This window comes from Urocampus carinirostris, chromosome 6 (genome assembly GCF_059441175.1).
Source record: "Urocampus carinirostris isolate Australia breed hairy pipefish chromosome 6, RoL_Ucar_1.0, whole genome shotgun sequence".
In the NCBI taxonomy this organism is placed as follows: domain Eukaryota; kingdom Metazoa; phylum Chordata; class Actinopteri; order Syngnathiformes; family Syngnathidae; genus Urocampus; species Urocampus carinirostris.
In genome coordinates this window covers 27178111-27206080 of record NC_142354.1, presented here as the reverse complement: position 1 = coordinate 27206080, position 27970 = coordinate 27178111, and the positions used below count along the sequence as shown (strand labels likewise).

Here is a 27970-nt window from a genome sequence, read left to right as displayed (position 1 = left end):
GAGTCTATTGTGTCCCGTTGCAAAATATCATCTTAATATGGCTCATAAATACCGGATATTACTTTGCTTCTCAAACTTAAGGAGAGGACTAAATTAATTTTAAGAGACATGCGCTACACAAAGGTAAGCTTGTTTCTCAATGAAACAATAACATAATCCTTGGCAAGATAATGACTTTTGACTGCATGTGCTTGACAGCTTGACTTTGATACTTACAGGGTAGCTGTGAGCAATCTGTCTCTGTTGGGACTCAGTGCATGTTTCTGCTAAGGGTATTGCAGGCTAATCTGCATTCATACTACACACTCGATTGTATTCTTTTTGCCCTAATCTCTCGTATTGCTGCTTAGTTTGACATTCCTTTTGTCAGAAAGGTCACATTTTTTTGTTGTTTTGTTTAACGTTTTATATGATGTACTGCACCACATCAAGAACCATCAAGTGATCTGACAGATTTATTGTTTTTTAACTGTCTTTTAATTCCTAAGAGGAAAACAAAAAATTTGAATTCAATTCAAGCAATAAAAAACATTTAATTCACCAATTACCCGTATTTATGGACATTTTTGAATTATGCTCATTTTAGTTAAAACCGCAAATTATTTGGTTCTGAAAATTAAGGGATACTTCATTTTCAATCATCTCATTTTCATTTCTAGGAGTTCTTATGTGCGACTAAAACACTTGTGCACCAACACATGGGTGCACAGTACCAACCTCCCAATCGACAAAGAAGAGGAAAAGCCAGTTATGCTAAGAGTGAGTTTTACCTTGAAAAAAAAAAGTTTGCATTTCTCTAGATGAAATATTTATCATAAAAAATATGAAACATTTTCAGATCGGAACTTCAGCCGTGAAAGAAGACAAGGAGGCCTTTGCTATTGTACCAGTACCGCCGGCAGAAGTGCGAGATTTAGACTTTGCCAACGACGCAAGTAAAGTGTTGGCCTCAATCGCGGGAAAACTGGAAAAGGGTACCATTACGCAGAACGAAAGACGGTAAACAGTCTTTGCTTTTTCGGAGAAGTATATTTCCAGGTTTAGTATGAATAGCACATATTTTACTTCATACCTCTGCAAATTATCTTCAGATTTGTGACCAAACTTTTGGAAGATCTAGTCTTTTTTGTCGTGGACATCCCAAACAGCGGGCAAGACGTTTTGGAGATAATGGTGAACAAACCAAACAGAGAAAGACAGAAACTCACGAGAGAGCAGAATATCCTGAAGCAGGTTTGCTCCAATCCACTGGATGTCTTACTAATATTTCAAATACTTTTATCTTGGAATTTTTTTTCTTGTAGATCTTTAAACTCCTCCAAGCCCCTTTTACAGATAGCGGGGATGGTCCTATGCTTCGCCTAGAGGAGCTGGGAGACCAACGTCATGCTCCCTTTCGACACATTTGTAGGCTTTGTTACAGGGTGTTGCGTCACTCTCAGCAGGACTATAGAAAGAACCAGGTGGGTGAACAAGTCTGACTTAATGGCTTCCATTTGCTGGTAATCATCCCCTTGTGCTTTCTTTGTACAGGAATATATTGCCAAGCAATTCCGCTTCATGCAGAAACAAATCGGCTATGACGTGCTGGCTGAAGACACAATCACGGCGCTGCTGCACAACAACCGAAAGCTGCTGGAGAAACACATCACTGCAGCAGAGATTGACACTTTTGTCACTCTTGTCAGAAAGAATCGGGAGCCAAGGTGAATTCATAGTGCATTTTTTTTTTTCGTCCCTTCTTTCTACAGCTTTTGTTAAGAATCAATTTGTACTTTGATAAGAAAGTTCCGGTGTTTGTCACATGTAGGTTTTTGGACTATTTGTCGGATCTTTGCGTGTCCATGAACAAATCCATCCCAGTGACACAGGAGCTCATCTGTAATGCAGTGCTTGATCTGACCAATGCTGACATCCTCATCGAAACTAGGTTAGCCTTGTCATTTATTTTATTTTAAAAATCACCCCTAAAACATGTAATGTCGTCTTTTGCATCAGGCTAGTTTTATCAAGGTTTGAGGTTGAAGTTGCAGCAAACGGCGACAACCCAGTCGAAGCTGAGGATGAAGAAGAGGTGTGGCTTTTCTGGAAGGACAATTTCAAAGATGTCCGAAGTAAGAGCGTACGAGAGTTGGCCCAGGATGCCAAAGAGGGTCAGAAGGAGGACTATGAGGTGGTCAGTTACTACAGGTCAGATATCTTTAAGCATACACTTTGTTTTGTTTACTGAATTTCCAGACTATAAAGCGTGGCCAAAACCCCCAAAATGACCGGAAATATGAACATGCGCCTTATAATCCAGTGGGCCTCAAAAGCAGACAAAATTGGAAATGTGTTACTATTTTTGTGTAATTATTGATCAGTTGATAAATGTATCGCTGCCCACTGGGGATCGAACCGGATAGAAATGTAAGCGCACTGAAAGCGCGTGACTTTGCAGCAAGGAGTGCGACTGGCAGGCAACCAGTTCAGGGTGTCCCCTGCCTGCCCACTGCCCGAAGACAGCTGGGATGGGCTCCAGCACCACCGCGACCCTACTGAGGATAAGCCGTGCAGATAATGGATGGATGCCCTGGGAGAGCGCTGGATCCTATCCTCTAGACCACTAGGGATACAGACGACACATGAAAAGGCATTATCACACTTTTTTAGTCACGGTACCAAATATGTTAGATAAATGAGAAAACAAAAAGTGATTAAAAATTAGTATAACATTTTGATTTACTTTTTCTCAGCTCAAACTAAGCAGTATAAGTGACAAACGTTTTGAATATTTGCGACCATGCGTTTATTTATACCTTTTAGGATAACTGAATTACTTCCCACTATGTCTTTCTCTTCATTGAGTTTAGAATCTTGTGTGGTTTATTGTCTGACAATATTCTCGCAGCCCGGACCAATAATAACAACAATTTGGCTAAAAAATAGTGTGACAAAAAACCTAATGCTTTTTCCTGTGTCCTCTGTATCCATTGCGGTCTAGTGGATAGGACTATGATGCAGGTTATATTGCATCCAATAATATATTCCAACTGATCAATCAATTCTTTATTTTTTTGGAACCATGGCCCTTTTGGTGCGCCATGTATATGAAAACAATATCACATTTGACATTTTTTATATTTGGGGGATGCCCCTTATAATCCGGTGAGCCTTATAGTGTGGAAAATGCAGTACAGTGGAACCTCGGTTTTCGAAGGCCTCTCAGTTCGAACAAATCGGTTCTCGACCAAAAATTTTGAGAAATTCCTGCTTCGCTTTTCTTTCAAAAAAATCGGAGTTCGAACGCCGGTACGCTAGGGGCGACGCTGAGTGGCATACGAGTGTAGATTGCCCCCACCCCTCGTGAAGAACTGTTGTCACGACAACGCGCACTCCTTTTCTGTTTTCGTTTTTCAAAAGCGGTGAAGGGAGTGTTTTAACCCCTAATTATGCCTCGGAAGAAGGTTGCTGCAAGCAGCAAAGTTGCTACAGGTGAAAAAAGAGGAGTAGTGCGTACAACTATTGCATTTAAGAAAGAAATAATAGCAAAATATGAAGAAGGTGTGCGAGTTTCCCTTCTTTCAGGAATACAGCATGGCTTCTGCCGACCGGTAAGAAATCCTATTCATAATTCTTTTCTTTATCCTTTAACCGCTCACCACTTGTTGCGGAGACCCGGGTGCTAAATGACGTGTAAACGACCTGATTTTTTTTATTTTTACACGTTCATGTTAGCGTAATCTTTCGTACGGAAGATTACGCTAACGCGAACGTACGATTAGCCTGGGTTAGCTTCATGTTTACGTTCATGGTAAGCCTTCAAAGATTTGGAACGGATTAAAACAATTTTACATTACTTTTAATGGGAAAAAAAACGGCTTCGGTGATCGTACAAAGAAATGGAACGGATTATGGTCGAGAACCGAGGTTCCACTGTACTTTAAATAATCATTTGCGGAAAACATGTGTAAAATTATCAGCATAAAACATTGAGTTATTTTGAATTCCATTATAAAGGTTGCCTGATTGTTGTTTTATTTAAGTCAGAAAAATATTTGTTAATAAAACTAATTGCAATTTTAAAGTTCGAATAACAGTTTAGACCAATTTCAATTGTATATAATATGTGATACTTAGCCTTCAAAACTTAACTATGCAAATTCTTTACAGATGTCAACTCAACCTCTTTGCCCGGATGTGTTTGGACCGTCAGTACTTGGCCATCAATAAGATCTCAGGGCAGCTGGACGTGGATTTGATCCTCCGCTGCATGTCTGATGAGGACCTGCCCTTCGACTTGCGGGCCTCTTTCTGTCGCCTCATGCTACACATGCACGTGGATCGCGATCCCCAGGAGCAAGTCACGCCGGTCAAATATGCCCGCCTGTGGTCTGAGATCCCCTCTCAAATTACCATTGACGAGTGAGTTCCTTATTTCATGCGTGTGGCCTCAAGTGATGCTCATTTCTGTCTTAACTGACTCACTGTTTGTATTACTAGCTATGATAACGATGGAACCAGCAGAGATGAGATCAAGGAGCGATTTTGTCTCACCATGGATTTTGTAGAAAACTATCTGAGAGAGGTAGTGTCACAAAATGTTCCCTTCTCTGACAAAGAGAAAAACAAGCTGACGTTTGAGGTAATTCAATCACAACAATCAACAAATACAATTAGAAATTGGTCATTTGAGTTGGGTAGATTTTGTTCAACGTTGTAATTAATTGTATAATGATCAGCATTTCCTCTGAAAACACTGGGAAGTCTCAATTTTACTCAAAATCGTCCCATTTTTCTTCCGGATGAAAAAGTCTTACTCGTCAAAGTTGCATTTTCCCTACTGGGTTTTGTCATCATATTTGCTATCACTAATCAACTTTTCAATGTTTACTAATGCCAAATACAAATACCACTAGTATACTAGTGTATAAAATAACCTTCCTTCTGATATTATTAAAGAAATATAATCATTTAAAATCTCAACTTTATATTTTCCTTAAAATTGCAAATAAAAAATGGCAGTTTATTCATTTTTTTTTTTTTCTTCGATGTTCAATACTTTAAAAGGGCTACCTAGTATTGATACTTGCCCGTTCCTAAATAATTGCATACCTGTTAACCTCAGCTATTTGCTCCCCTTATTAAGGATTGCAATTCCTCTTATTAAGCAATAATAAACTTCTCAAGTCAAGTCATGTTTATTTATATAGCCCTTAATCACAACAAGCCTTAAAGTGCTACACAGACTACTAATAACACCATCCCCTGATCTAAAACCCACGGCAGGGCACGGAAGAATTATTTTCACTTTTTTTTTTTAAAAAGTTTGACATATTTTAATCAAGACACAGTCTCGAATTCAAGGAATTTTCTTTACTAATCGCCTACAGAGAAAACTTGAATAGAACACAAAATAAAAATAAGTTTAAGAAAAAAACAAACTACAAAAAGATAGAAGTTGGGATTTTGGGATCAAAATATGTCAAACTTAAAAGAATAAAAGTTGTTATTAATCATACATAATTAAAAAACAATCTGTTTAGGAGCCAAAAGAGACGGTTTTCTAAATAGAGCTCTCTGACCAGTAGGGGGCGGTGATGCTTCACATGACGCCAAAATGACAAGCCACCAGAGCAGACGTGTAGGAGTCATTTTCACACACTTTCGTACAAAATTTCCTTTATTTATTGCGTGGTCTATAGTCAAGCTGCCAAGAAAAATGGCAATGGCAACAATGTCAAGCTTTTTAAGCACTTCACCCAAAATTCAAGACCTTTCCTGACCTTGAAAACTTAAACCTCAAATTCAAGTGTTTAAGGGTATAATAATGCCGCGCCGTTTACTCACAGCAAGACACGCTAAGTAGGACAAAAACAAGTATAGTTTGTGTAAAACAAGTTCATTTTATTTACCAAATAGATAACACAAATAATTCTTTCAGCTTCTTTCTTACTCAGTTTACCACTTTCCGTACATTTAGTGTTGTATATTATACACAAGAATAATGGCTTGGCGTTGCCGGGCTTGGTGTTGCTGGGCTTGGCGTTGCCGGGCTTGGTGTTGTTGGGCTGGCTGTTGCCGGGTATTGTACTTGAGCGAGGTTGTTGGGGCCACGGTGTGTTGAAAAAGCGCTAGGGAGCCACCAAGCAGCGCCAAAGAGCAGCATGACCGTATGCAGCCCCATGGCTGCTTGTTGACGAAAGCAGCAGTTTATCAAGTTTGTTGGTATTTATTTGGGGTGCATTGACACATAACCTAGCTAAAGATCTCCAAGAGGCCAAAAGTACTACTGTGTAAATTTTCACGACAATTTTATCAGCTGTTTTGGAATCTTAAGGCCACATATGAACGAACACAAATCTGAATTTATATAATAGACTAGACTAGGTAGAGGGCATCCCTGTACGAAAATTCTTTTACGGCGTACAAAATTTGAAATTATTGAAAAAAAGTATAAAAGGTGTTAATTGACAGGTTTGTAATTCAACTAAATTAAATTTGATGTTCGATATATAAAGTAAGTCAGATAATGTACATCATTTTCTGCAGAGGCACAATTCAAACAGACAAAATTAAAAACACAAACACAATTAGCCATTTTATTTTGTGTTAATTTGGTAGTAATGAGCAGTGTTCATTTTACCTCTGAAAAGTGATGGGTCCCGGGGACCCGCATGCTCAAAAATCTATGGGTCCCAACAGAGATCTATGGGTCCCCAAAACTTAATGTTATCAAGGTTGAAGTTGTAAATCGGTGACAAATATATAATAAAAATCTATAGATTCATTCAGTTTTAATCATCAAATTATTAATTCATTTTCTGCATCAAATTATTGTTGGTAATGTACCGATTAAAGGGATAACCACAAACCTGTCTTTTTTTCATTTTCTCCTTTTATACTTCCTTTTTTTCTTAACTTCTTTATACAACATAATAATTCGTAATATAATGCATCAAAGCAAGTGAGCCGTTTGAGAGGCCGGCTCTCTTGAACGAGTTGAGCCGAAAAAGCCGGTTCTCTAAAAAGAGACGGACTTTTCACCACACAACTGGAGATCGGCGTGCAGATGAAAACTCGAACCGCGAGACCAAATCAACATCTGCCGGATCTGCCTGACGAAAAGTTTGGAGTGCGGTAAATCTTTGTTTAAAAAAAATTTTAATCGAGTAATAATGACAATTTTGTGTCAAAAAAGTTGCGTCCCGGGGACGCACGTTGATTTGAGATTATGCGTCCCCAGCAAAAATGATGCGTCTAGGACGCAGGGACGCGGGCAAACGAGAACACTGAATGAGTAACGCTTGTCAATGTATTTTTTAACAGGTAGTGAATCTGGCAAGGAACCTCATCTACTTTGGTTTCTACAACTTCAGTGACCTGTTAAGGCTGACAAAGATCCTGTTGAATATTTTAGACTGTGTCCATGTCAGCTCCGTGTACTCCATCAACAAAATTGACAAAGAAGAGCAAGGCAAAGGTTTGCGTCTTGTTGCAGACACTTCACTCGGGGCGCTTTCGTGACAGTTGAGGTTTGTGTTTCTGTAGCTGGCAGTAATGTGATGAAATCCATCCACGGAGTCGGGGAACTGATGACCCAGGTCGTGTTGCGAGGAGGTGGTCTGCTGCACGCTACACCAAGTCATCAGCCAGAGGGCAATGTAGTTAAAACCCAAGTAGAACCAGAAAGAGAAGATATTATGGTCATGGACACCAAGCTTAAAATAATTGAAATTCTACAGGTGTGACACTAGAAGCCTGGTTTTTGATAGTACTTTTTTTTTTACCTTTACCTTTCTTTTACCTTAGTTCATCCTTAACGTGCGGCTGGACTACAGGATATCCTGCCTACTCTGTATTTTCAAACGAGAGTTTGATGAAAACAACCAGCAATCCGAAATTGCTGCCATTCAGAACGGAATAAATAATATAACCAGTCAGATGCCAGGTATGTGAAAGTGCACAGAATAAGCACATAGGGAATCTTGAATGACAGACAATCACAAGGCACTTATTGCATTATGCAAACAAAAACAATAAACTTCGTTTGAACCCTTCAGGAAATCTTGACTTTGAAAATATTGAGGAGCAAGCAGAAGGAATTTTCGGTGGAAGGTAATTCTCAACTCATCACGCTTTATCAGTTCGAGAGAGAAATAAATAAAGTTGTTTTTCTCTGGACACTTAGTGAAGAAAACACTCCACTTGACCTGGACGATCATGGTGGGCGCACCTTCCTAAGAGTGCTTCTCCACCTTACCATGCATGACTACCCTCCTCTCGTTTCTGGAGCGCTTCACCTACTCTTTCGACATTTCAGCCAAAGACAGGAGGTCCTCATGGCTTTCAAACAGGTATCTGTGTTTTCTTCTTCTCTGGTTAGCAGTTGCGGGTAAAACTGACGTTTAAACGATCACATTCGTAGGTCCAGCTGCTTGTCACTAGACAAGATGTCGATAACTACAAGCAGATCAAATCAGACCTTGACCAATTGCGGTCAATTGTGGAGAAGTCGGAACTTTGGGTTTACAAAAGACAAGGAGAAGACGGAATAGATGGAGATGGGCCTTCGGAGTCTGATAATAAAAAGAAGGTATGTAAAATTCAAGGTTACCTGGTGAACTCAAGTGTTACTAGTTTAAGTTAGGCTGCAGGGCCTAGTCTATTATAAAGGACCTAAAATGCCCTAAATAAAAAATAAAAAATTAAAAGTGATAATAAAGACCCATACAAAAATTTTCTTCGAAAATCTATACAATTAATTAAACATAGATCAAAGAAAAATTTGAAAATGACTGACAAATTCAACTTACGAAAGATCGTCCGGAACCTGTCTCGTTTGTAAGTAGGGCAGCGTCTGTACGTTGTATTGTAAATTAATGTTTTTTTTTAATTGAAACGTAACTTACACGGCTATTTCTATAAATTTCCAGGCATAATTTATATATATATTTATGAGATTTCAAATATTCATAAATGATTATTTTAAATATATACGAAGTGATTTGACCAGGTGTCCTATAAGTAGTTACAATGTAATAATTTCAGTTGTTGCCCAGCACTGCTGTAATTTTTTAACACATCCATGATCAATGTTTTAAAGGGGGATTCACTTGGTTCTGACAAGAAGAGTACAGAAAGCACTAGTAACTATAACTACAGAGTTGTAAAAGAGGTACCTTCATTTCAATTATAATATACTTTTATCAAAACGTGTTCTTTGGAAATATGTTATTCTTCTCATCCGTCCACAGATTTTACTGCGTCTGAGTCAGCTTTGCATCCAGGAGGGAAGCTCAGGGAAGAAGTGTAAGAAACAGCAGCAGAGGCTGTTGCGAAACATGGGTGCTCACTCGGTGGTGCTAGAGCTTCTGCAGATCCCATACGAAAAGGTTTAGAAGTTGATCATTGTCTCACTAGCATTATAAGATTTGGAGACAAATAAAAACAAGATTCTTTTTGTATTCTTCAAAAGGGTGAGGATGTTCGCATGCAGGAAATTATGAAACTGGCTCATGAGTTTCTGCAGAATTTCTGTGCCGGCAACCAGCAAAACCAAGCTCTTCTTCACAAGCATATCAACCTTTTTCTTAACCCAGGGGTAAGACATGCTTTGGAACAAGACGTAATATAATTGTGTCTCTTGCTTTTTATTCTTTGTTTTATGGTTGTACCATAACTCTTTTTCAGATTTTAGAAGCTATCACCATGCAACACATTTTCATGAATAACTTCCAACTTTGCAGCGAGATCAACGAACGCGTAGTTCAACACTTTGTCCACTGTGCAGAGACGCACGGTCGTCATGTCCAGTACCTCAAATTTCTTCAAACCATTGTGAAGGCTGAGAATAAGTTTATCAAAAAGTGTCAAGATATCGTCATGGCTGAGGTTAGCACGTTTTGCATTACAGCTAATTCTTATATCCACTTAAGCGTAGTAGTACAACTAGATGATCTTTTACTCTGCTCCCCCTCAGCTTGTCAACTCAGGTGAGGATGTCCTGGTCTTCTACAATGATCGTGCATCCTTTCAAACGTTGATTCAAATGATGCGCTCCGAGCGAGACCGTATGGATGAAAACAGCCCTTTAATGTACCACATCCACCTGGTTGAACTGTTAGCTGTATGCACTGAGGGCAAAAACGTCTACACTGAGATCAAATGTAACTCCTTGTTGCCACTGGATGACATTGTGCGAGTCGTCACTCATGAGGACTGTATACCCGAGGTGAGAAACTTTAGCCTGAATAAGTCGTGTCAGTTCAATGCCGACTAAATGGTGTTCAAACAATCTCCGTTAACACCAGAGAAAAAGGCACGGGAAGATTGTGTTGCTACGCTAATGCCATTTATTTTGCTTAAGCAGCTGCTAGAATTAGCGACTAGCAAAGTAAATGGTTCCAGCTCTGCGGCTATTGCTAATGGATGTCTTATAGAAAGTCTAGTTAAAAAATATAATCATCCTGTTTTTAATTAAATTTATGTTGTAGTGGTGACCCACAAACTTTCTTTTTTTTTTTAGTTAAAGAACAAAATAAGTAAAATAAACATTAGATTATCCTTTTATTACCTGATCAGCAAATTTTGCACATATCCGGTAGTATTGTTATTTTTGAAAAAAGAAGTTAAAGAAAAATATCACGGTTCACGATTTTTGGATACCTTAACCTAGGGGCTCCACTTCCTGTAGTGTGTCTTGGGCAAGTACATCCTGGCGGTACCCATCCCTCTCTAGGCTGTTTTTCTTTGGGTTGGGGTTTTTATCAGGAGAGGCCTCCTGATCTGACTCAGATACAGCACGTTCAACATCTGGTGGCCGTTGTTATTGTTGTAAAGCATCCTAATACTCTGCATAGAAGGGCCGGACCTTGTCCCCAAACCTTTCTAGCATAAGTATGATGACGTAGATACCAGATCCTAAATAACTTGGGTAAATCCCCTTATATTTTGAAGGAACAAAGAACCCAAAAGCAACACAATTTACAATACGCATTACACTCACTTGTAGCATTCATATTTTTGTCCCAAAAAGCCCTCAACAACCTGAAACAAAATAAATCACCTAATTTTTATTATCAATAAGTAGAACTAAACTTTTTTTTACAGTAGCCCGTGTCATAAATATGTAATGCTAGCATAAGCGACTAGCATCCCCCTCATAGGTTTATTTACACCATGCTGATTTGTTTGAAAGATTTCAACCATGGGGCAAAACTAATGAATGCAGTAATTGGAATTAATATTTTAAAACCTGACATTACGAGTCAATTGTTTTGCTGTCTAAAGATCTAAAGACAGTTTTGAAGCACTAGTCTGAAGACATTTAGTATCAAAAATGGCTTGAACATGATGATTTTCCCATCTTGCAGATAAAAATTGCCTATATCAACTTCCTGAACCACTGCTATGTTGACACTGAAGTGGAAATGAAGGAGATTTATACATCCAACCACATGTGGAAGCTATTTGAAAACTTCCTGGTGGACATTTGTCGGGTGAGTGAAGCAAGACACTCTGAATGGAGAAAAAGACATAGGGACTGTGCAAAAAGGCCCCGCAGCCACTCATGAAAGCGAGAGTGCGTCACACGTGTTTGTCTATGTCTAGGTGTGCAACAACACCAGTGACAGGAAGCACGCAGATACCATGCTGGAGAGTTACGTAACCGAGACCGTCATGAGTATCGTCACATGTTTTTTCAGCTCTCCATTTTCTGATCAGAGTACAAGCCTGCAGGTATTTCAAATGTATGGTGCATCACATTTTAGTCAGAAAACGTGTCTTATATTCCATTTAAATTACCGTTTTAATTTTGTGTATAAGGCGCACTCCGAATTTCAGTTTAAAAATCGGTGAGAAAAATTGTATTGGGAGTGAAACCCGGATACAGCGATGAGAGCGCCGAATCCTAACCAGCTCAAAACTAATGATATATTGTAGATGACATGTGAAAAAGCAGTATATTTCATCTCATCATCACACTATTTATATTATCAGTACCAGGGACAAATGTTGATTTCGTTGTGCATTTCACATGTCATAATATCAATAAATTATATTCAATTTTTCTATTCTAATGTTGAATACGTGCGGCCATGATTAAAATAATTTATTGACGTAAACTATGACCACAATATCTACATAAAATTTAAAACGTGTTTATATAATATCTTTCAAAGTCCGATTCATGATCAGATACAGCAAAGAGTCGTTTCCTTGGTCATGCTTTTTGCGTTTATATCTTTTGGGACAACGTTGTTTTCTCCATTCTCTACCATTCATCTCTGGTACCGTGATTAAAAATAGGCAAAATCTTATGCCTTTTTATATGTCATTCGGGTGGACCAGTGGTTTGGATAGGGGGATCTCACCGCCACAACCCCGGTTCATTTTCCATTGCATCAAATGTTTTGTGGTTGTGGTCGCTGATAGTTTTTGACTGATCATTCATTTTACAAATAGGAGGAAACCTTGAGTATAATGCCCACCCAAACTTTGAGTTTTTGTTTTTATATTAAAAAAAAAAAAAGCGCTTTATACACAAATAAATACGGTATTTGTCAGAGCTTGTTTATTACACTTTCTTGATATGAAATGTTCTTAAAGTATACAGAATATATTTTTTCTTAAACATGTCTCAATACAACAACAATTTTCATTTATTCGGGTTTACAGAACAAACCTCTGCTCATTTCGATCGTTATTTCTGATTATTCATATTCACTATACAGATGCTCCCCTACTACGACCATTCGACTTATGATAAACGGTAGATCCGAACATTTTTTTTGAGATGTCAAAATATATCCGGACGTTGCTGTAAGATAGATTTTGTATTGTGTGCCCCTTTTTTCCCGAGTACAGGATAGTACTGTAGTGCTTCTTTCCGCCACCGTGTGGCGCTGTGAGAGGTCACCCTGCATCCACCCGGATGAAAAAAATTCCACTTCCTCTTCCTAGCTCGTATGTAAACATTCCATACTGTCTATACTATGTCTGTACTCCAGCGCCCTAAGAACTTCGACATTTTTATTGTCAAATATCTTGTGCATACATTCAATACGGTTGGTGTAAAGTGTAAAGAAGAGGCAAGCCGTTTCTTTTGAAACGACAGTGGAATAAGAAAGCTTGATGCGGTTGAGAAAATGGTTGGATGGCTTTTTTTTCGGCCACTCTATAATAAGGAGGAGGGCTTCTTGAAGCTTGTCTTCCAAAATTAATTTACACTTATCTTTATTTATCTTTATACAGCATATTACTTTATGAAATGTTTATTTTTTAGTACAATACAGGTTACATATACAAGCCTTAAACATACAAAGTATAGCACTCAAGCAATTTACAAACAAATTCAACATACGAACGATCTCATTCGTAATTAGGGCAGCGTCTGTACTAAACATAAATGTTGAACAAGAAAAGTTTTTTTTAATTATACCTAAATTAAGTTTTACTTTTTATACAATCCGTGTCCAGGACAGTGGTCCGCAAAGACAGCGGATCGGTACAGGGCCATGGGTTGTTTGTTACCCGGGTCGCGCAAAAAAAAAAATAATTCTTTTTTTGCCTGTACAAAGTACAATATTTATTCGAATACACTCACTTTTTTTTACCATAACAAACCACAGAGTTTGGTTAAACGGTAGTATATCATCATAATTGAGAAATGATTGATCAGCCGACAAATATTGCTGACCACATTTCCTCAGCATTGTCGCAACCGGAATCAAACCCTAATCGCGGCGGTGAGAGTGCCAAATCCTGACCGCTCGGCCACTGGAATTGTCAATGACAAAAGAAAAGGCATGCGTTTGATCTCATCATGAAACCTTTTTTATTCATGGTGCTACGTTGTACTACTTTGTAATGGAGCGCAATGAAAAAGGGTTCAGCCAAAACAAGGTTGTACAATTTAGTTCCATAAATAAATATTGTATGATGATGAGATAACATAGGAAAAGGCATTCAATTTTATCTCAATCCCTAGTGGTCTAGTGATTACTCGGTGGATTTGGGCTAAATATAAAGTCTACTACTATTAATATTATTGTTGTTATTAATATTATTGTTATTGTCTCATCTCATCTCATTAGCCGTACCGCTTATCCTCATTAGGGTCGCGGGGGGGGGGCTGGAGCCCATCCCAGTCATCTTCGGGCAGTGGGCAGGGGACACCCTGAACTGGTTGCCAGCCAATCGCAGGGCACACAGGGACAGACAACTCATTCGCTCATTCACACCTAGGGACAATCTGGACCGGCCAATTCACCTGAAATGCATGTTTTTTGAACGTGGGAGGAAACCGGAGTGCCTGGAGGAAACCCACGCAAGCACGGGGAGAACATACAAACTCCGCACAGAAAGTCTGGAGCTGGATTTGAACCCATGACAGGTTCCCATGACATGACCTGTGCCGCACAAGCGCTAACCACTGCGCCGCCGTGCTGCCCATTGTTATTGTTATTATTATTATTATTATTGTTAATATTACAAATTGAATTATTGGGCCCGGTCGCAATAATATGGTGAGACAGTAAACCGGTCCGTGGTGCAGAAAATGTTGCGGACCACTGGTCTGGGACTTAATTGAATGAATCGTGTTTGGGTATCATTTTTTGATCTCCATGTGATAAACACTAAAAATTGGTTAACTCTTTTCTCTGCATAGACGGCTCGCAGTATGTACGTAAGTGACTCATCCTGTAAGTACGTTTTAGAGGTAAGATTTTGGGCCCGAGTCTGACCCAAGCCCGAGGCTAAATCAGTTGAGTCTGGCCTAAAATGCCAATCATTACGTTCGGGTTCAGGCTGGATGGGCCTTCACTCTTGGTGCCTTTTTTTTTAATATGTAAATTATCCACCCGTCATTGTTCTTAGTTTCTTTTTCGTTTTGTCGTGCGGTGGAGTACCGCTGAAGGATATAGTGCCCCTCGCTGTCATGCTTGCCGGAGGGTTCGACGTCATGCTCAGCGAGTCAAATAACAATTCTAATGACGGTTGGATAGTTAAAACAAAACAAAAAGGCAGCGAGAGAAAAATAGGAAAATTTAGGTTTTCTTTGGGCCCGGTCCCTCAAATTAAGTCGATTGGTCGGGCTCGGGCTGGTTCGGGCTTTAATCCCCACAGGACGGATTCGGGTCAGGCTGGATTTTTTTAGGCCCGATTTTACCTCTAGTAAGTTTCCAACTTATCCAAAGTGGAAAACTATCTTTTGTTGTGCCTCGTGACATTGTAGTTGAAGAAATACTCTAGCTCCAATGTGTGGGTTTTTTGTGGCTTAGTCAGCAGATGGACTCTTGTTGTTCCCAAATATGTGGGTGTGTTGCACAAGGTTTTGCTGGAACTGGGTGTAAACGGCACAATGATTAACTTTGTAGTATGTGGTGTGGTTTATCGTCATAGTGAAAATTAACCACACAATATATATTAACTCCAATTCTGTTGCTTCTCCCTCTACATCCCCATTACACACATAAGATGTATTGATTACAGTTACAGTATATCACTACCCTCTTTTTCAGGCAGCCATACTGGGGAAGATAACTGAGGTATTTATAGTCCTCTAGGGTTTAGACCATCCAGTAGATGTTATTTTCCCCTCACACACGTAGCAAACAGCTGTCGAGATGTGCAGCTGACTCCAAACAGCTGGCTCACTCAAAACTGCAGAGCAGGAACCTTTTTGACCCAAAGAGCCATAAAAGCAAAAAATGTTTTAAAAAGAAATTGAGAGAGCCACATCATATATTTTCAGACAAAATTGAAAAAACTGCCAAACACGCTCTCGAGACAAAAGCTAATTCTTCAGCACATTTTATTTCACTGTGTGTCATTTGATGATTTAATCAAATGTATGAAATGATAATAATGCCAAATCCTGTGTCCCAAATCCGTGTAAATATGCCATTTACAATTTGTCTTCCATCTTTAGTTAAGAGTGTTGAGGCAATTATTTTCCATGAAATTTGTGATAACTGTTTCAAATCAATGTGCATGCAAAGTTCTTTTGTAAAAATGTCACAAATTACTGCAAACGATTAGCATATCGTCATATTCACTTTCGGTGTAGACTGCACTGAGCGAGAGAGAGAGAAGGAAGTGCCTTGCGCTGTGTGCAGGGATCCGCCCACCTGTACTGCTCACCCAATCAAAGTCGTTTGCCAACGTTTTTATTTATCAGTTTAAATAGTTTCTTATCAAACTTCTGCATTAAGTTGCTTCGGCTTTATATGGACCAAAATCGGGATGAAATCACTTGACTTTGGAACGCCACAGAGAGATGTGCAATAGTTACATTTTATCTCGGAGTCATACTTACTCAAGAAAAGAGCCATATATGGCTCCCTACCCCTACTGTAGAGCCTTCCACTATAGTCGGGGAATATTCTGTACGTATATTGTTCTCGTGGTTCACCACTAATGTTCTTATATTACAATGATACATCCTGTTTTTTGTTTTCTTGTTTTAGACCCGGCAACCTGTGTTCGTGCAGCTGCTACAGGGGGTCTTCAGAGTATATCACTGTAACTGGCTTAACCCTGTACAGAAAGCTTCGGTGGAGGCTTGCATTAAAGTACTCTCAGATGTCGGTATGACTTCTTTTTTATAAATTGTGGATCATGGTATCATATTGTTGTTTAGAAGAAAAGTACCATATTTTCTGGACTAAAGGGCGCACTGAAAAAAAATGCCAGAAATTTGCAGGTGCGTCTTAAAATCCTGTGCATCTTAAAGGCTGAAAATATGGTAAATACAATTTAAAATACATAATTACAATAAAATGCTAGTGATAAGTTGTATATTTTCGTAGACACTCAAAATAGAGAAGATATCAATGGATTTTAAATTTCAAGGAGAAGGGGAGATGACTGTACAAAAAACAGGCATGCTGCCAAATTCTAAGTCTGTTTTAAAGCCCTCCCTTGAGCTCTTTCTTTTGATTAAACCATTATGTTACAAAAAGCAGATCCGGTGTGAAAATTAAATAACAGCAAGATGATTGGTTGATAGTAACAACAATCTAAACGGTGCATAATGAAAAAAAACGAAAAACAGTGAGAAATTATAGTTAAAATAATGAACTGGCATCCTATGCAATCTCCTTTGCAGGTGTCCAATATTATAAACAGAATAAACTTTTAAACTTATAAATTATATTTTTAGTGGTGAAACAAGATTTCATAATGTTTGTTTATTATTATTTTCTGATGTTTTTGATGGCACCTAGGCCTTTACAGTAGTTTTAATTTCATTTAATTTGTAGTCTGGTATGCCTTGGCTTCAAATGTATTGATAAAAATCTCGAGATATTTTCTAAGAATCAAGAACATGTGAGACACAATTGTGAAAAAAAATCCAAATGTGTTCAACATTTTAAATTGTGCCTACAAAAAAAAATTATAAGTAGGCCCCTTTTGAGTTAATACTTTGTACAACCTCCTTTGGCTGCGATCACAGCCACAAGTCTTTTTGGTTATGTCTTGATAGGTTTTGCACATCTTGAGAAAGAAATATGTGCCTATTCTTTTTTACTTAGCAGCTCAAGTTCCTTAGGGTTTTTATGGAGATTGTGCACAGCATTTTTCAGACGCTCTGTGGGATTGTGGTCTGAATTTTGGGTTGGCCATTCAAACACCTTTATATTGTTACTTTTAAACCATTCCATTGTAGATTTTGCTTCATATTTAGGGTCGTTGTCCTGTAGGAAGGTGAACTGCACCCCATTCGTAGGTCTCTTGCAACAGATTTTCTGCCAGGATCGCCCTGTATTTGGCTCCATCCATCAACTCGAATAATCTTCCCAGGCCTTGTTGAAGAAAAGTAACCCCAGAGCATGACTCCGTCAACACCATGTTTGACATTGGGGAGAGTGTTTTCAGGGTGATATGCAGTGTTACTCTTACGCCTTTGCATTCGGCCCAGAAATTTCAATTTCAATCTCATCTGACCAGAGTACCCTATTCCACTTGTATTTTGTGGCTTCAAGCAAACGCCAAACGGGCCTTTTTATGGTATTCTTTCAGGAAGGGCTTTCTTCTTGCTTCTCTTGCATTAAGGGCAGATTTATGCAGAATTTGACAAATAGTTGTCTTCTGCACAGATTGCTCCACCTCAGCTGTGTATGTCTGCAGCTCATCCAATGTGATCATGGGCCTCTTGGTTGCTTCTCTGATTAGTTTTCTCCTTGTTTGGGCCGAATATTGCTAGTGAGAAGTTTATATTCTCGTAGACATTCAAAAGAAGGAAAGAAGATATCAAAGGATTTTGAACCGCCAAGTCTTGGTAGGGTTGCAGTGGTTTTATAATCTCTCCATTTTGATATTAACTGAGACCTAATGTTACATGGGTGCACTTAATTAGTTATTGTTAGTCATTTAGGCCAACATTGGATCATCCAGAAGTCATCAGGGAGTCACTTTGCTGTTTTGAGAGAACAGGGGGCGATACTTTTGCTGGGCCCTGGATGAAAATATATTTCACAAATATTTACAAAAGACTAATGTTCAAGGTGTTCCTTGCAATTTTGTGTACCTCATAGTCCAGAAAAGACAGTACTATACAACAAGTTGACACATTTGCATCCTTTTCACCTCAGCCAAGAGCAGAGCCATCGCTATCCCGGTGGATCTGGACAGTCAAGTGAACAATTTATTCGTCAAGTCCAATAATGTTGTTCAGAAGAGCATCCTAAATTGGAAACTGTCAGCAAAGAACACTTCCAGGCGAGATTCCGGAATCCCGACTTCCAAAGACTACAGGAACATCATCGAAAGGCTTCAGGTAGGCAAGGAATCTAGCATACAGTAGCTCTCGTTTGGTCAAATATTTGGACAAACTGTTTCAGTTTTCATTTGAACATTTTGTCAGAGCCTCTTCTCGAATAGGAAATGCTGACTTTACACATGTGAAACTAAATCTTTCTATCCGATCGAAATCTAATGAAATCAAATGATCTGCATTTATATAGCGCTTTTCAAGTCAAGACTTCCCAAAGCCCTTTACAATGTGCTCCACATTTCCCAATAGCGGCCTTGTATTGCAGCCAAGTAAGGCGCTAACCTGCTTATTGGGGGTATTAGGGGTTCAGTGTCTTACCCAAGGACACTTCGACATGTACCACGGACGAGCCGGGATTCGAACTGGGATCCCAAGATGAGCGCTCTACCTCCTGAGCTACTGCTGCCCCTAATAAACCGAACTCCAGTTTTAATCTAAAGTACGTTATAAATGTGTTTGTTTCCATGTAAAATTTTCTTTCTTTTCTTTCTTTCTCTTTCCATTACTTTTTCTCTCTTTCTTTGTTTTTTCTTTCTCTCTCTTCTCTCGATATCTTTGTCAGTCGCTTTTCTCTTTTCTCACTCTTTTTTCTCTCTACTCTCTCTTTTTCTTTTTCTTTCTCTTTCTCTCTTTCTTGCTCTCTTTTTTTCTTTTTCCCTCTCATTCCATTCTCATTCCTCTTTATTTTATTTTTCGCTCACTTTATTTCTCCCTCTTTTTTCTCTCTCTTTTTGTCTCATTATAACTTTTTTTTTCTTTCTCCCTTTATTTATTCCCCTCCCTTTCTTTCTCACCTCTCTCTCTGCTTGTTTTTCTCTTTTTTTTTTTTTGTGTCAAAAAAGTTGCGTCACGGGGACGCACGTTAATTTGAAACTATGCGTCTAGGACTCAATGACGCGGGCAAAGGAGAACACTGCATGACCCACAGTTGGTGACCATAGATGAGGGTAGGAACGTAGATTGACTAGTAAATCGACATCTTTGCCTTTCGGCTCAGTACCTTCTTCACCTCGACAAACTGGTACAAGGATCCGCATGACCGTAGACGCTGCACTAATCCGTCAGTCGATCTTCCGTTCCATCTTACCCTCACTCCTGAATAAGACTCGGAGATACTTGAACTCTCCCACTCCCCTTCGTTAGGGCTCACCACCTGTGGGAGGGGCTAAAGGGGTCTGGTCCGTAGAGAGCCGGGAAGCAGCCAAAGGAGAATTTCTGTATAGTTCATTAAGCAAAAATAAATCTTCTTTCACATGGCAGACAGGATATTCTCTGTTTTTGTTTACATTAAGGATAGCTGAGTGGTTAGCATGTCTTTGGCACAGTTCTGAGGTCATGGGTTCAAATCCAGCTACCAGCCTTCCTGTGCAGAGTTTGCATGTTCTCCCCGAACTAGGGTGGATTTCCTCCAGGCACTCAGGTTTCCTCCCACATTTCAAGGACATGAACGTCAGGTTAATTGGCATGTTCAAAATGTCCCTAGGTGGTAATGAGAGAGTGAGTTGTCTGTCTCTGTGTCCCTTGCCCACTGCCCAAAGATGCCTGGGACCCTACTGAGGATAAGCGGTGCAGATAATGGATAAGGGGATATTAAGACCCCAAAAAGGTTTTAAACTCACCAAGTATTTACTGTTTACATTTCCAGCAAACTCTGGGATGTCTTGTGTCCAAGTTCAAGTTTTACATGATTGAGGTCCGATTACCAAACCTCTTGACAATATTCAGATTTTCTAAGCTAAGTTAAACATACTCACAACATAACAATGCGATGATTAAATAGTGGATTCTTAAGAACAATTAACTGCGTAATACAATTCCAAGATAATCCATCAAAGTTATTAAATGTCCCTGAAAGCATCACTAGCACCCAACTGCGTTGCTTAGTACCCAATTTGCATACACATCAGCAGCCTCATGAAACTACAGGCGTGCGTCAATTCAACAAAATGAGTGCTAGATTGAGTAAATAATAAAAAACAGACAAATAGAAAGTGATTTCACCTGCAACATGGTGGCAGTCTGTACAAGCAACAGATACGGCTTGCGCACGTCGTGTGTGCGCCTCATCTCTCTCTGTCTCGCTCGCGTCAGTGATTAAAAAGGATAATGGACAAAATTCGTCTATCGCCACATTATGTATACGTAAACATACTTGTACAGTGAGTGGTACCTCTACTCACAAATGTCTCTACATACAAAAGTTTCAAGTTACCATGTACCTTTACATTACACTAGCTTGGTGGCCTTGTGGATAGGGCGCCCGCTCCAAGACTGGGAGGTCGCTGGTTCAAGCCTCGGCCGAGTCATACCTAAGACTTACAACGTTGGTACTCATTGCCTCCCTACTTGTCGCTCAGCATTAAGGGTTGGAATTGGGGGGTTTGGTCACCTAATGACTCCCAACACAGCAGTTGGGTCTAAAATGGTGGCGCCCTGTTCGGCTGCGTTTACATCGGCTCGCTACAGTTTAACTGTGCGGGTCAGATGTATCGACATTTCGTTCTGTGTGCACAAGAATGACAATAAAAGTAAATTCTATGCTATTCTATTCTTCTACCTGAACGGGAAAATATTCCCTCTAGTTAAAAGGTGTTTCAGGATACAAGTTCGAAAACACAGTACACGCTGCCATTGGCCGCTCCCAGAGTTCTACCTGGCACCTCGGTGTGTATGCGTGAATCCTGGCATGCTCTTCATGTCTCCTTCCTATTTTATAAACAATCTACTGCTACGAAGAGCTATCATTTACAATGGACCCCACAAACGACATGCAGAAAAGTGGACAAGGAGAAAAGAAGAGGAAGAGACTTTTTCTGACCATCCAGACCTCCATCCATCCTTATATTATCTGCACCACTTATATTCAGTAGGGTCGCGGCGGTGCTGAAGCCCATCCCAGCTATCTTCGGGCAGGGGACACCCTGAACTGGTTGCCAGTCAGTCGCAGGGCACACAGGGACGGACAACTTACTCGCTCATTCACAAATTAAAGTCAAGTCACATTAATTTGTGGAGCCCTCAATCACAAAATGCCTAAAAGGGCTGCACAGGTTGCACCATCCGCTGATCTTAAACCAACATGCAGGCAAGGAAAAACTCATTATGAGGAAAATAAGAAACAAAGACATTGTTTCATGTTCAAATGTCCCTTTATGATTGAGGAAAACAAATATACTTTTGCTGCACAAAGCGCCTTTACATTCAAAAGGCGTCTCTTCTTTCAAATGTTTCAGATTACAAAGCTCCTCCCAGCAGGAATTAAATTCGTAAGGAGAGGTACCACTGTATATATATAATTGTCATCCTGCAAAGTATACTTTAACCAATTGTTCCTATATTTTTCTTTCTGTATAAATAACGGAATTCAATTCGATTTTTTGTACCTGATTATGTAACGCCATTACTGTACACGTATTCCATTACTCCCCAAGCCTGTATATGGCATTGTCCAAGTGAGTTTATCCCTGTTTCCTGTGGCAAGTAGTCACATGGCAAGAACTCAAGTGACCACCCATTACACCTACAGACTCGAACGTTGACCCGAAATGAACTGCTAAGTGCCGTACGAAGTCTTCGGCATACAAAAGCAAACTAGTTCTTGTTTTGTCGATTGAAACCTCTCCAGATCAATTTGATTTTATTTAGATATTTTCAGGGTTCGTATGGGTGCTTGAAATCCTTGAAAATGCTCAATTTTTAATGTGTTTTTAAGTTCAGGAAAATGCTTGAATTTTGGGTAAAGTGCTTGAAATTGCTGCCATATGTTTTTGGAAGTCTGACTCTTTAGACCATGCAATGAACAAAGTTTTTTTTTTTTAAATGTGTAAAAATGGCACCGGCATGCCTAATCTGGTGGCTTGTCAGCATGATGTCATTTGAACCGTCACCGCCCTCTTCTGGTTGCACCCGAGAGGACAGCTCTATTAGAAAACTGTCTCTTTTGGCTCGACTCACTGAGAAGGCTCCCGAACGGCTCTTCAGAGTTGATTTTTTATTATAATAATATATTATCAATAATAATAAAACATTATTCACCAAATTATAGAGTAATTATTAATTTAATATATTTTGCAGGGATCCCCTGCAAAATATATGAAACGTCAATTAAGATATTCACAGGTCTACCCAAAAAAATTGTAAAATAAAAAACAATTTTAGGTTTTTTACACACTGAACAGATTTTAAGTTAAACAACTACACAAAATTCCTGAAAATGCCAAACAATAAAATATAAATTAAAAATTAACTCTTCAATGCTATAAATAAACATTTTTTAACCAATTTAGACACAGATCCTCAGAAAAACTCGTCAAAACATGAATTGAATATCGAAAGATTGAATGCAATCAATTTCAATAAAGTTAGTTCCAATTTGGGTCATTTTTCTGCTTTTTATATATACAGTACTTTATTCTTTGTCTTTTGTATTGAACTTAATTATTACTTAATTATTACTTAATTAATTGTTATTAAGACCTATAGAGCCTTTTCTGTATTCGTAAACAAGTGTGACATGATACTGGAAAAATTGAAAAATTGGCATTGATAGTCCTCCATGATGCCAAGCAGCTTGGTCAAAATGTATTCTTTATGTAAGTGGGCGTCACTGGCACTGAAAAGTCTTTTGACTATCCCACCTACATTGATTTCAAGGTTCTTAATGGGAAGAGTAACAAACATGTTGTTGAGAATGTTTTTGTCTTTCTTTCTTTCTTTCTTGCTTGAACTGTTCTTTCTTTCTTTCTTGTACTGTTTTTTCTTGCTTTCTTTCTTGTACTGTTCTTTTTTTCTTCTTTCTTTCTTTTTTGTACTGTTCTTTCCTTTTTTCTTGAACTGTTATTTCTTTCTTGAACCATTTTTTTCCTTCTTTTTTCTTGAACTGTTCTTTCTTTTTTTGAACGGTTCTGTCTTTCTTTCATTCTTTCTTTGTTGAGCTGTTCTGTATTTCTTTTTGTACTGTTCTTTCTTTCTTGCTTGAACTGTTCTGTCTTTCTTTCTTTCTTTCTTTCTTTTTTGTACTGTTCTTTCCTTCTTTCCTAAACTGTTCTTTCTTTCTTTCTTGAACCGTTCTGTCTTTCTTTTTTGTATTGTTCTTTCTTTCTACTTGCTTAAACTGTTCTTTCTTGTTTTCTCTCTTGTACTGTTCTTTCTTGCTTTCTTGTTTGTACGGTTCTTTCTTTCTTTCTTTCTTTCTTTCTCTTTTGTACTGTTTTTTCTTTCTTTCTTAAAATGTTCTTTCTTTCTTTTTTCTTGAACTGTTCTTTCTTTTTTGAACTATTTTGTCCTTTTTCCTTGAACTGTTCTTTCTTTCTTGAATTGTGCTTTCTTTCTTTCTTGAATTGTTCTTTCTTTCTTGAACTGTTCTTTCTTTCTTGAACTGTCCTTTCCTTCTTTCTTGAACTGTTCTTTCTTTTTGTTGTTGAACTGTTCTGCCTTAATTTACATTTTCTTTCTTTTTTGCTTTCTTTTTTCTTCCTTTCTTTAACTGTTCTTTATTTCTTTCTTTAACTGGTCTTTATTTCTTACTTTCTTTAACTGTTTGTCCTTTCTTTCTTAATCCCTTCCTTTCATCCTGTATTTCCCTCTTCCTTCCTTCCTTTCATTCATTCTCTTCCTTTTGTCCTCTTTCATTCTCTTTTCCTTCCGTCCTTTATTTCTTTCTCTCGTCCTTTCGTCCTGTCTTTTTTCTCTCTTCCTTCAGCCCTGTCTTTCTTTAGTTCTCTCTTGCTCTTTTTCTCTCTTTCTTCCTTCCATCCTGCAGCCCTTTTTAGACACCTTGTGATTAAGGGCTATACAAATTAACATGACTTGACATCTTTGTTTATTTCACTTTTCTTTCTTCCTTTAACTTGTTTTTCCTAGTTCACTTCTTTCTTTCTTCTTTCCTTCTTTCACTTTACTTTCATTACTACGTCTTTCACTTGACGTAAACATGACTTGACTTCTTCTTTACGTCTTTCACTTTATTTATTTTCTTCTTTCCTTCTTTGGCTTTATTTCTACCAACTTGCTATGTATCAGACCAACACAAATGACATAAGTTAGCCGAACGATATCTATACCTTTCATACTTTCAAATCTGAGCTCTGATTCTGTCACATGCAGGACATCGTCTCAGCTCTGGAAGACCGTTTGCGCCCGCTGGTCCAAGCTGAGCTCTCGGTGCTCGTGGATGTCCTTCATCGTCCAGAGCTGCTCTTCCCCGAGAACACAGAAGCTCGCAAGAAATGTGAAAGCGGAGGATTTATATCCAAGTAAGAGATGATAACTAAGCAGGGGGTACCTCTTTAACTCATCCAATGCCAGGCGGTTCCCTTAAATGGGAAGTGAGGTCCTACAGATGATTTAGTTCTGTAGCTATATATTGAAAGGACATATCAGAAGAAAGCCTGAACACTCGTCTTTCATCAGAAAAAAGTATGTTTCTGGATTTTACTGTTGTTTAGTAAACAACAGTTGAAAAAAGTTTTTCTAAAATACACGTTTCCTAGAAACCTTCGGAGAATTTTTTTTTTTGTGAAACGATGCTATTCAGGCACTTTGGTGTTTTTTTACATTTGTGATACTCGCAATATTAATAAACAATGCTTTCCATAAACAAAAGGGGAATTTGCTCTCAAAATACCATTTTATTGCAGCACTGAAATTATGCATGGCCTTTGCAAGAACCTTTCATCCCTCAATGTTTAAAGTGATGTTACGCACGATTTCAGTCACTCGGGGAACGCCCACACACTTCAATCACGAGACACAGGAAGCAACACAAGGAGATGTTGGCTTCTCGATGTGTGGACAATGATCTGATAACCCGCCCCACCATCTAATGGTGATTTATCTTACTGAAATCATTCCCAGAGGCTTGATGCTTACTGATTAGCAGCGCCAAAGCCTTTAAAATAGTTTTCAAAGATAATACCCCCCAAAACGTATTGATACTCTATGGCATTGAATGAGTTAGAAAAGGGCAAGTCATTTGGTACATCTAGTCGATAAGTCTAGCATGTAAAGCCCTGACTGTGTTTAACCTGATAAGCTTTGAACCTATTAACCAGGACTCACATGATGCACACACTTGGCTACGCTGTTCAGCCTGATACAAGCTCAGACTGGATTAAAGACATACTGGCGAGGCACGTGGAAGTCGACGCGGTTACTCGGATTGTCCCAAGTCATGGCTTTGTAGAGGCCTGAAGTGTTTGACCGCATATATCATTTAAGGATTCAGACAGAGGAACCTGAATGTTATTTAGATTTGAAAAAAGATAAAGATTCCTTGTCCAGATCATGCATCTGTGCTTTATCCAATTTCTCCATTTTACATTTTTTCATACACCGTATTTTCAGCACTATAAGGCGCACCGCCCAAAAAAGTATTGTTTTTATTTTTTCAGATATAAAGTGAACCAAACTGCAATAAGGGCTAGGATTGCAAAAAATACATAAAAAGTAACATATTTGTGCATTGATTCAAGATTTAGGATAATGTATATCACTGAACACAATCTCATAACTCTGGATGCAACGGGAATCGACCCCGGACCGTAGCGGGGAATGCGACAGGTCTTGTCATCACACTATTTTCAGTCACGGTACTAAATTGTTAATGTTATTATTTTGCCGGGCGGGCCGCGAGAATATTGTGAGACATTAAGCAAGTCCGTTTTATAGAAAGGTTTGGGGACAATGGAAATATAGTAATGTAGGGCCGACTCGTCTTTATGAATCCCACAAGATAAAAAAACTGAATGAATAGAAAGACACCATGGGAAGTAATTCAGTCTTCTGAACAGAACAGCTTAGTGGGAAGTAATTCAGTCATCCTAAAACCTATAAATCAAAGCATGGGTGTGCGTATTCAAAACGTCTGTTTCTGAAAATGCTTAGTTAGAGCTGAGAAAAAGTCAAACAAGGTTTTTTACCGATTTTTAATCACTTTCTGTTTTCTCTTTTCTTGAACCTATCTGGTATCGTGACTAAAAGTACTGCGATAATGAGATAAGACAGTATCTTTTTTCATGTGTTGTCTGCATCCCTAGTGGTCTAGTGGATAGGATCCACCGCTCTCCCCGCTCCGATCTGGGTTTGATTCCCGGTGCATCCCAATGTCATGCTATTGCGAACAACTATCCATGTCCCTTGTGGCCTGGTGGTTAGGTTTTGGTGCTCTTACCATTACTATCCAGGTGATTCCTGTTGCCAACATTTTTATGCAGTTGTGATCAGCGACAAAATGTATTGATTGATCAAAAATTCCACTAATATGGAGACGCATTTCCAATTTTGGCCACACACCAGGCACAGCGTTTTATAAGGTGCATGTTCAAGTTTTAGGCCAGTTTGGTATTTCCATGGCTGTAAAATGGCTAATTAGCTTAAATTTACCATATCTGTTTTCACAAGTCTGATTAACCAGTCTTCTGTTTTAAAATTTAAGGAATACATCTGATAAATGATATATATTTTTCAGACTTATCAAACACACCAAGCAGCTGCTGGAGGAAAATGAGGAGCGTCTATGCATCAAAGTACTGCAGACTCTTAGGGAGATGATGACGAAGGACCGTGGTTATGGAGAGAAGGTACTGAAAGGTTTTTAACAAAATCAAGGGTCCTTTTACTTCTGGAATTGTGCAGATTTTCCCTAGTGACATGCTTCTTGGTCAATACCGCCCAAATAGATTTAATGAGACTTGGTGTGTAATTGTTGGTAATGCACAACAGATGCTGCCCTACTTACGAACAAGATAGGTTCCGGACGATCCTTCGTAAGTTGAATTTGTTCGTAATTTGCTTCAGTGCCATATTTTGTATGTTTAAGGTTTAAAGAGGTATGTTTAAGGCTTATATAAGTCCCCTGTATCGTTTTGAAACTGAAAAATAAACGTTTGATAAAATAATATGCTCTATAACATTACAAAGCAGGCTGAATGATAAAGCATAGTATTGAAAAACAAAGCTACACATTAGGCGTTGACATTCTGTGGTCTGTGAAGCCCTTTGAGACGAAAGTGGACGAAAAAAAAGTGATCCAACCGTTTTATCAACCGCATCAAGCTTTCTTATTCCACTTTCATTTCAAAAGAAATGGCTCATCTCTTATTTACACTTTACACCAACCATATTGAATGGATGCACAAGATATTAAACAATAAAAATGTCAAAGTTCTTAGCGCGCTGGAGATACAGTGTAGTATATTTAAACACGAA

At 38.7% G+C, this 27970-nt stretch overlaps 1 protein-coding gene across 1 annotated transcript in view; it reads left to right on the top strand.

Annotated features, from left to right (window-relative positions):
* itpr1b (inositol 1,4,5-trisphosphate receptor, type 1b) overlaps positions 1-27970 on the top strand; it is a 104464-nt gene that overhangs the window by 10465 nt on the left and 66029 nt on the right. The window contains exons 13-38 of the mRNA XM_088338526.1: positions 660-759; positions 839-999; positions 1092-1233; positions 1305-1463; positions 1534-1706; positions 1811-1930; positions 1999-2190; positions 4153-4404; positions 4483-4624; positions 7309-7462; positions 7531-7724; positions 7792-7930; positions 8043-8097; positions 8171-8336; positions 8408-8575; positions 9086-9157; positions 9237-9374; positions 9458-9583; positions 9673-9873; positions 9962-10213; positions 11355-11480; positions 11593-11721; positions 16455-16575; positions 18582-18766; positions 24869-25017; positions 27231-27342. Of these exons, the coding sequence (XP_088194652.1) occupies positions 660-759; positions 839-999; positions 1092-1233; positions 1305-1463; positions 1534-1706; positions 1811-1930; positions 1999-2190; positions 4153-4404; positions 4483-4624; positions 7309-7462; positions 7531-7724; positions 7792-7930; positions 8043-8097; positions 8171-8336; positions 8408-8575; positions 9086-9157; positions 9237-9374; positions 9458-9583; positions 9673-9873; positions 9962-10213; positions 11355-11480; positions 11593-11721; positions 16455-16575; positions 18582-18766; positions 24869-25017; positions 27231-27342 (3928 nt within the window). The remainder of the gene's footprint in view (positions 1-659; positions 760-838; positions 1000-1091; positions 1234-1304; positions 1464-1533; positions 1707-1810; positions 1931-1998; positions 2191-4152; positions 4405-4482; positions 4625-7308; positions 7463-7530; positions 7725-7791; positions 7931-8042; positions 8098-8170; positions 8337-8407; positions 8576-9085; positions 9158-9236; positions 9375-9457; positions 9584-9672; positions 9874-9961; positions 10214-11354; positions 11481-11592; positions 11722-16454; positions 16576-18581; positions 18767-24868; positions 25018-27230; positions 27343-27970) is intronic.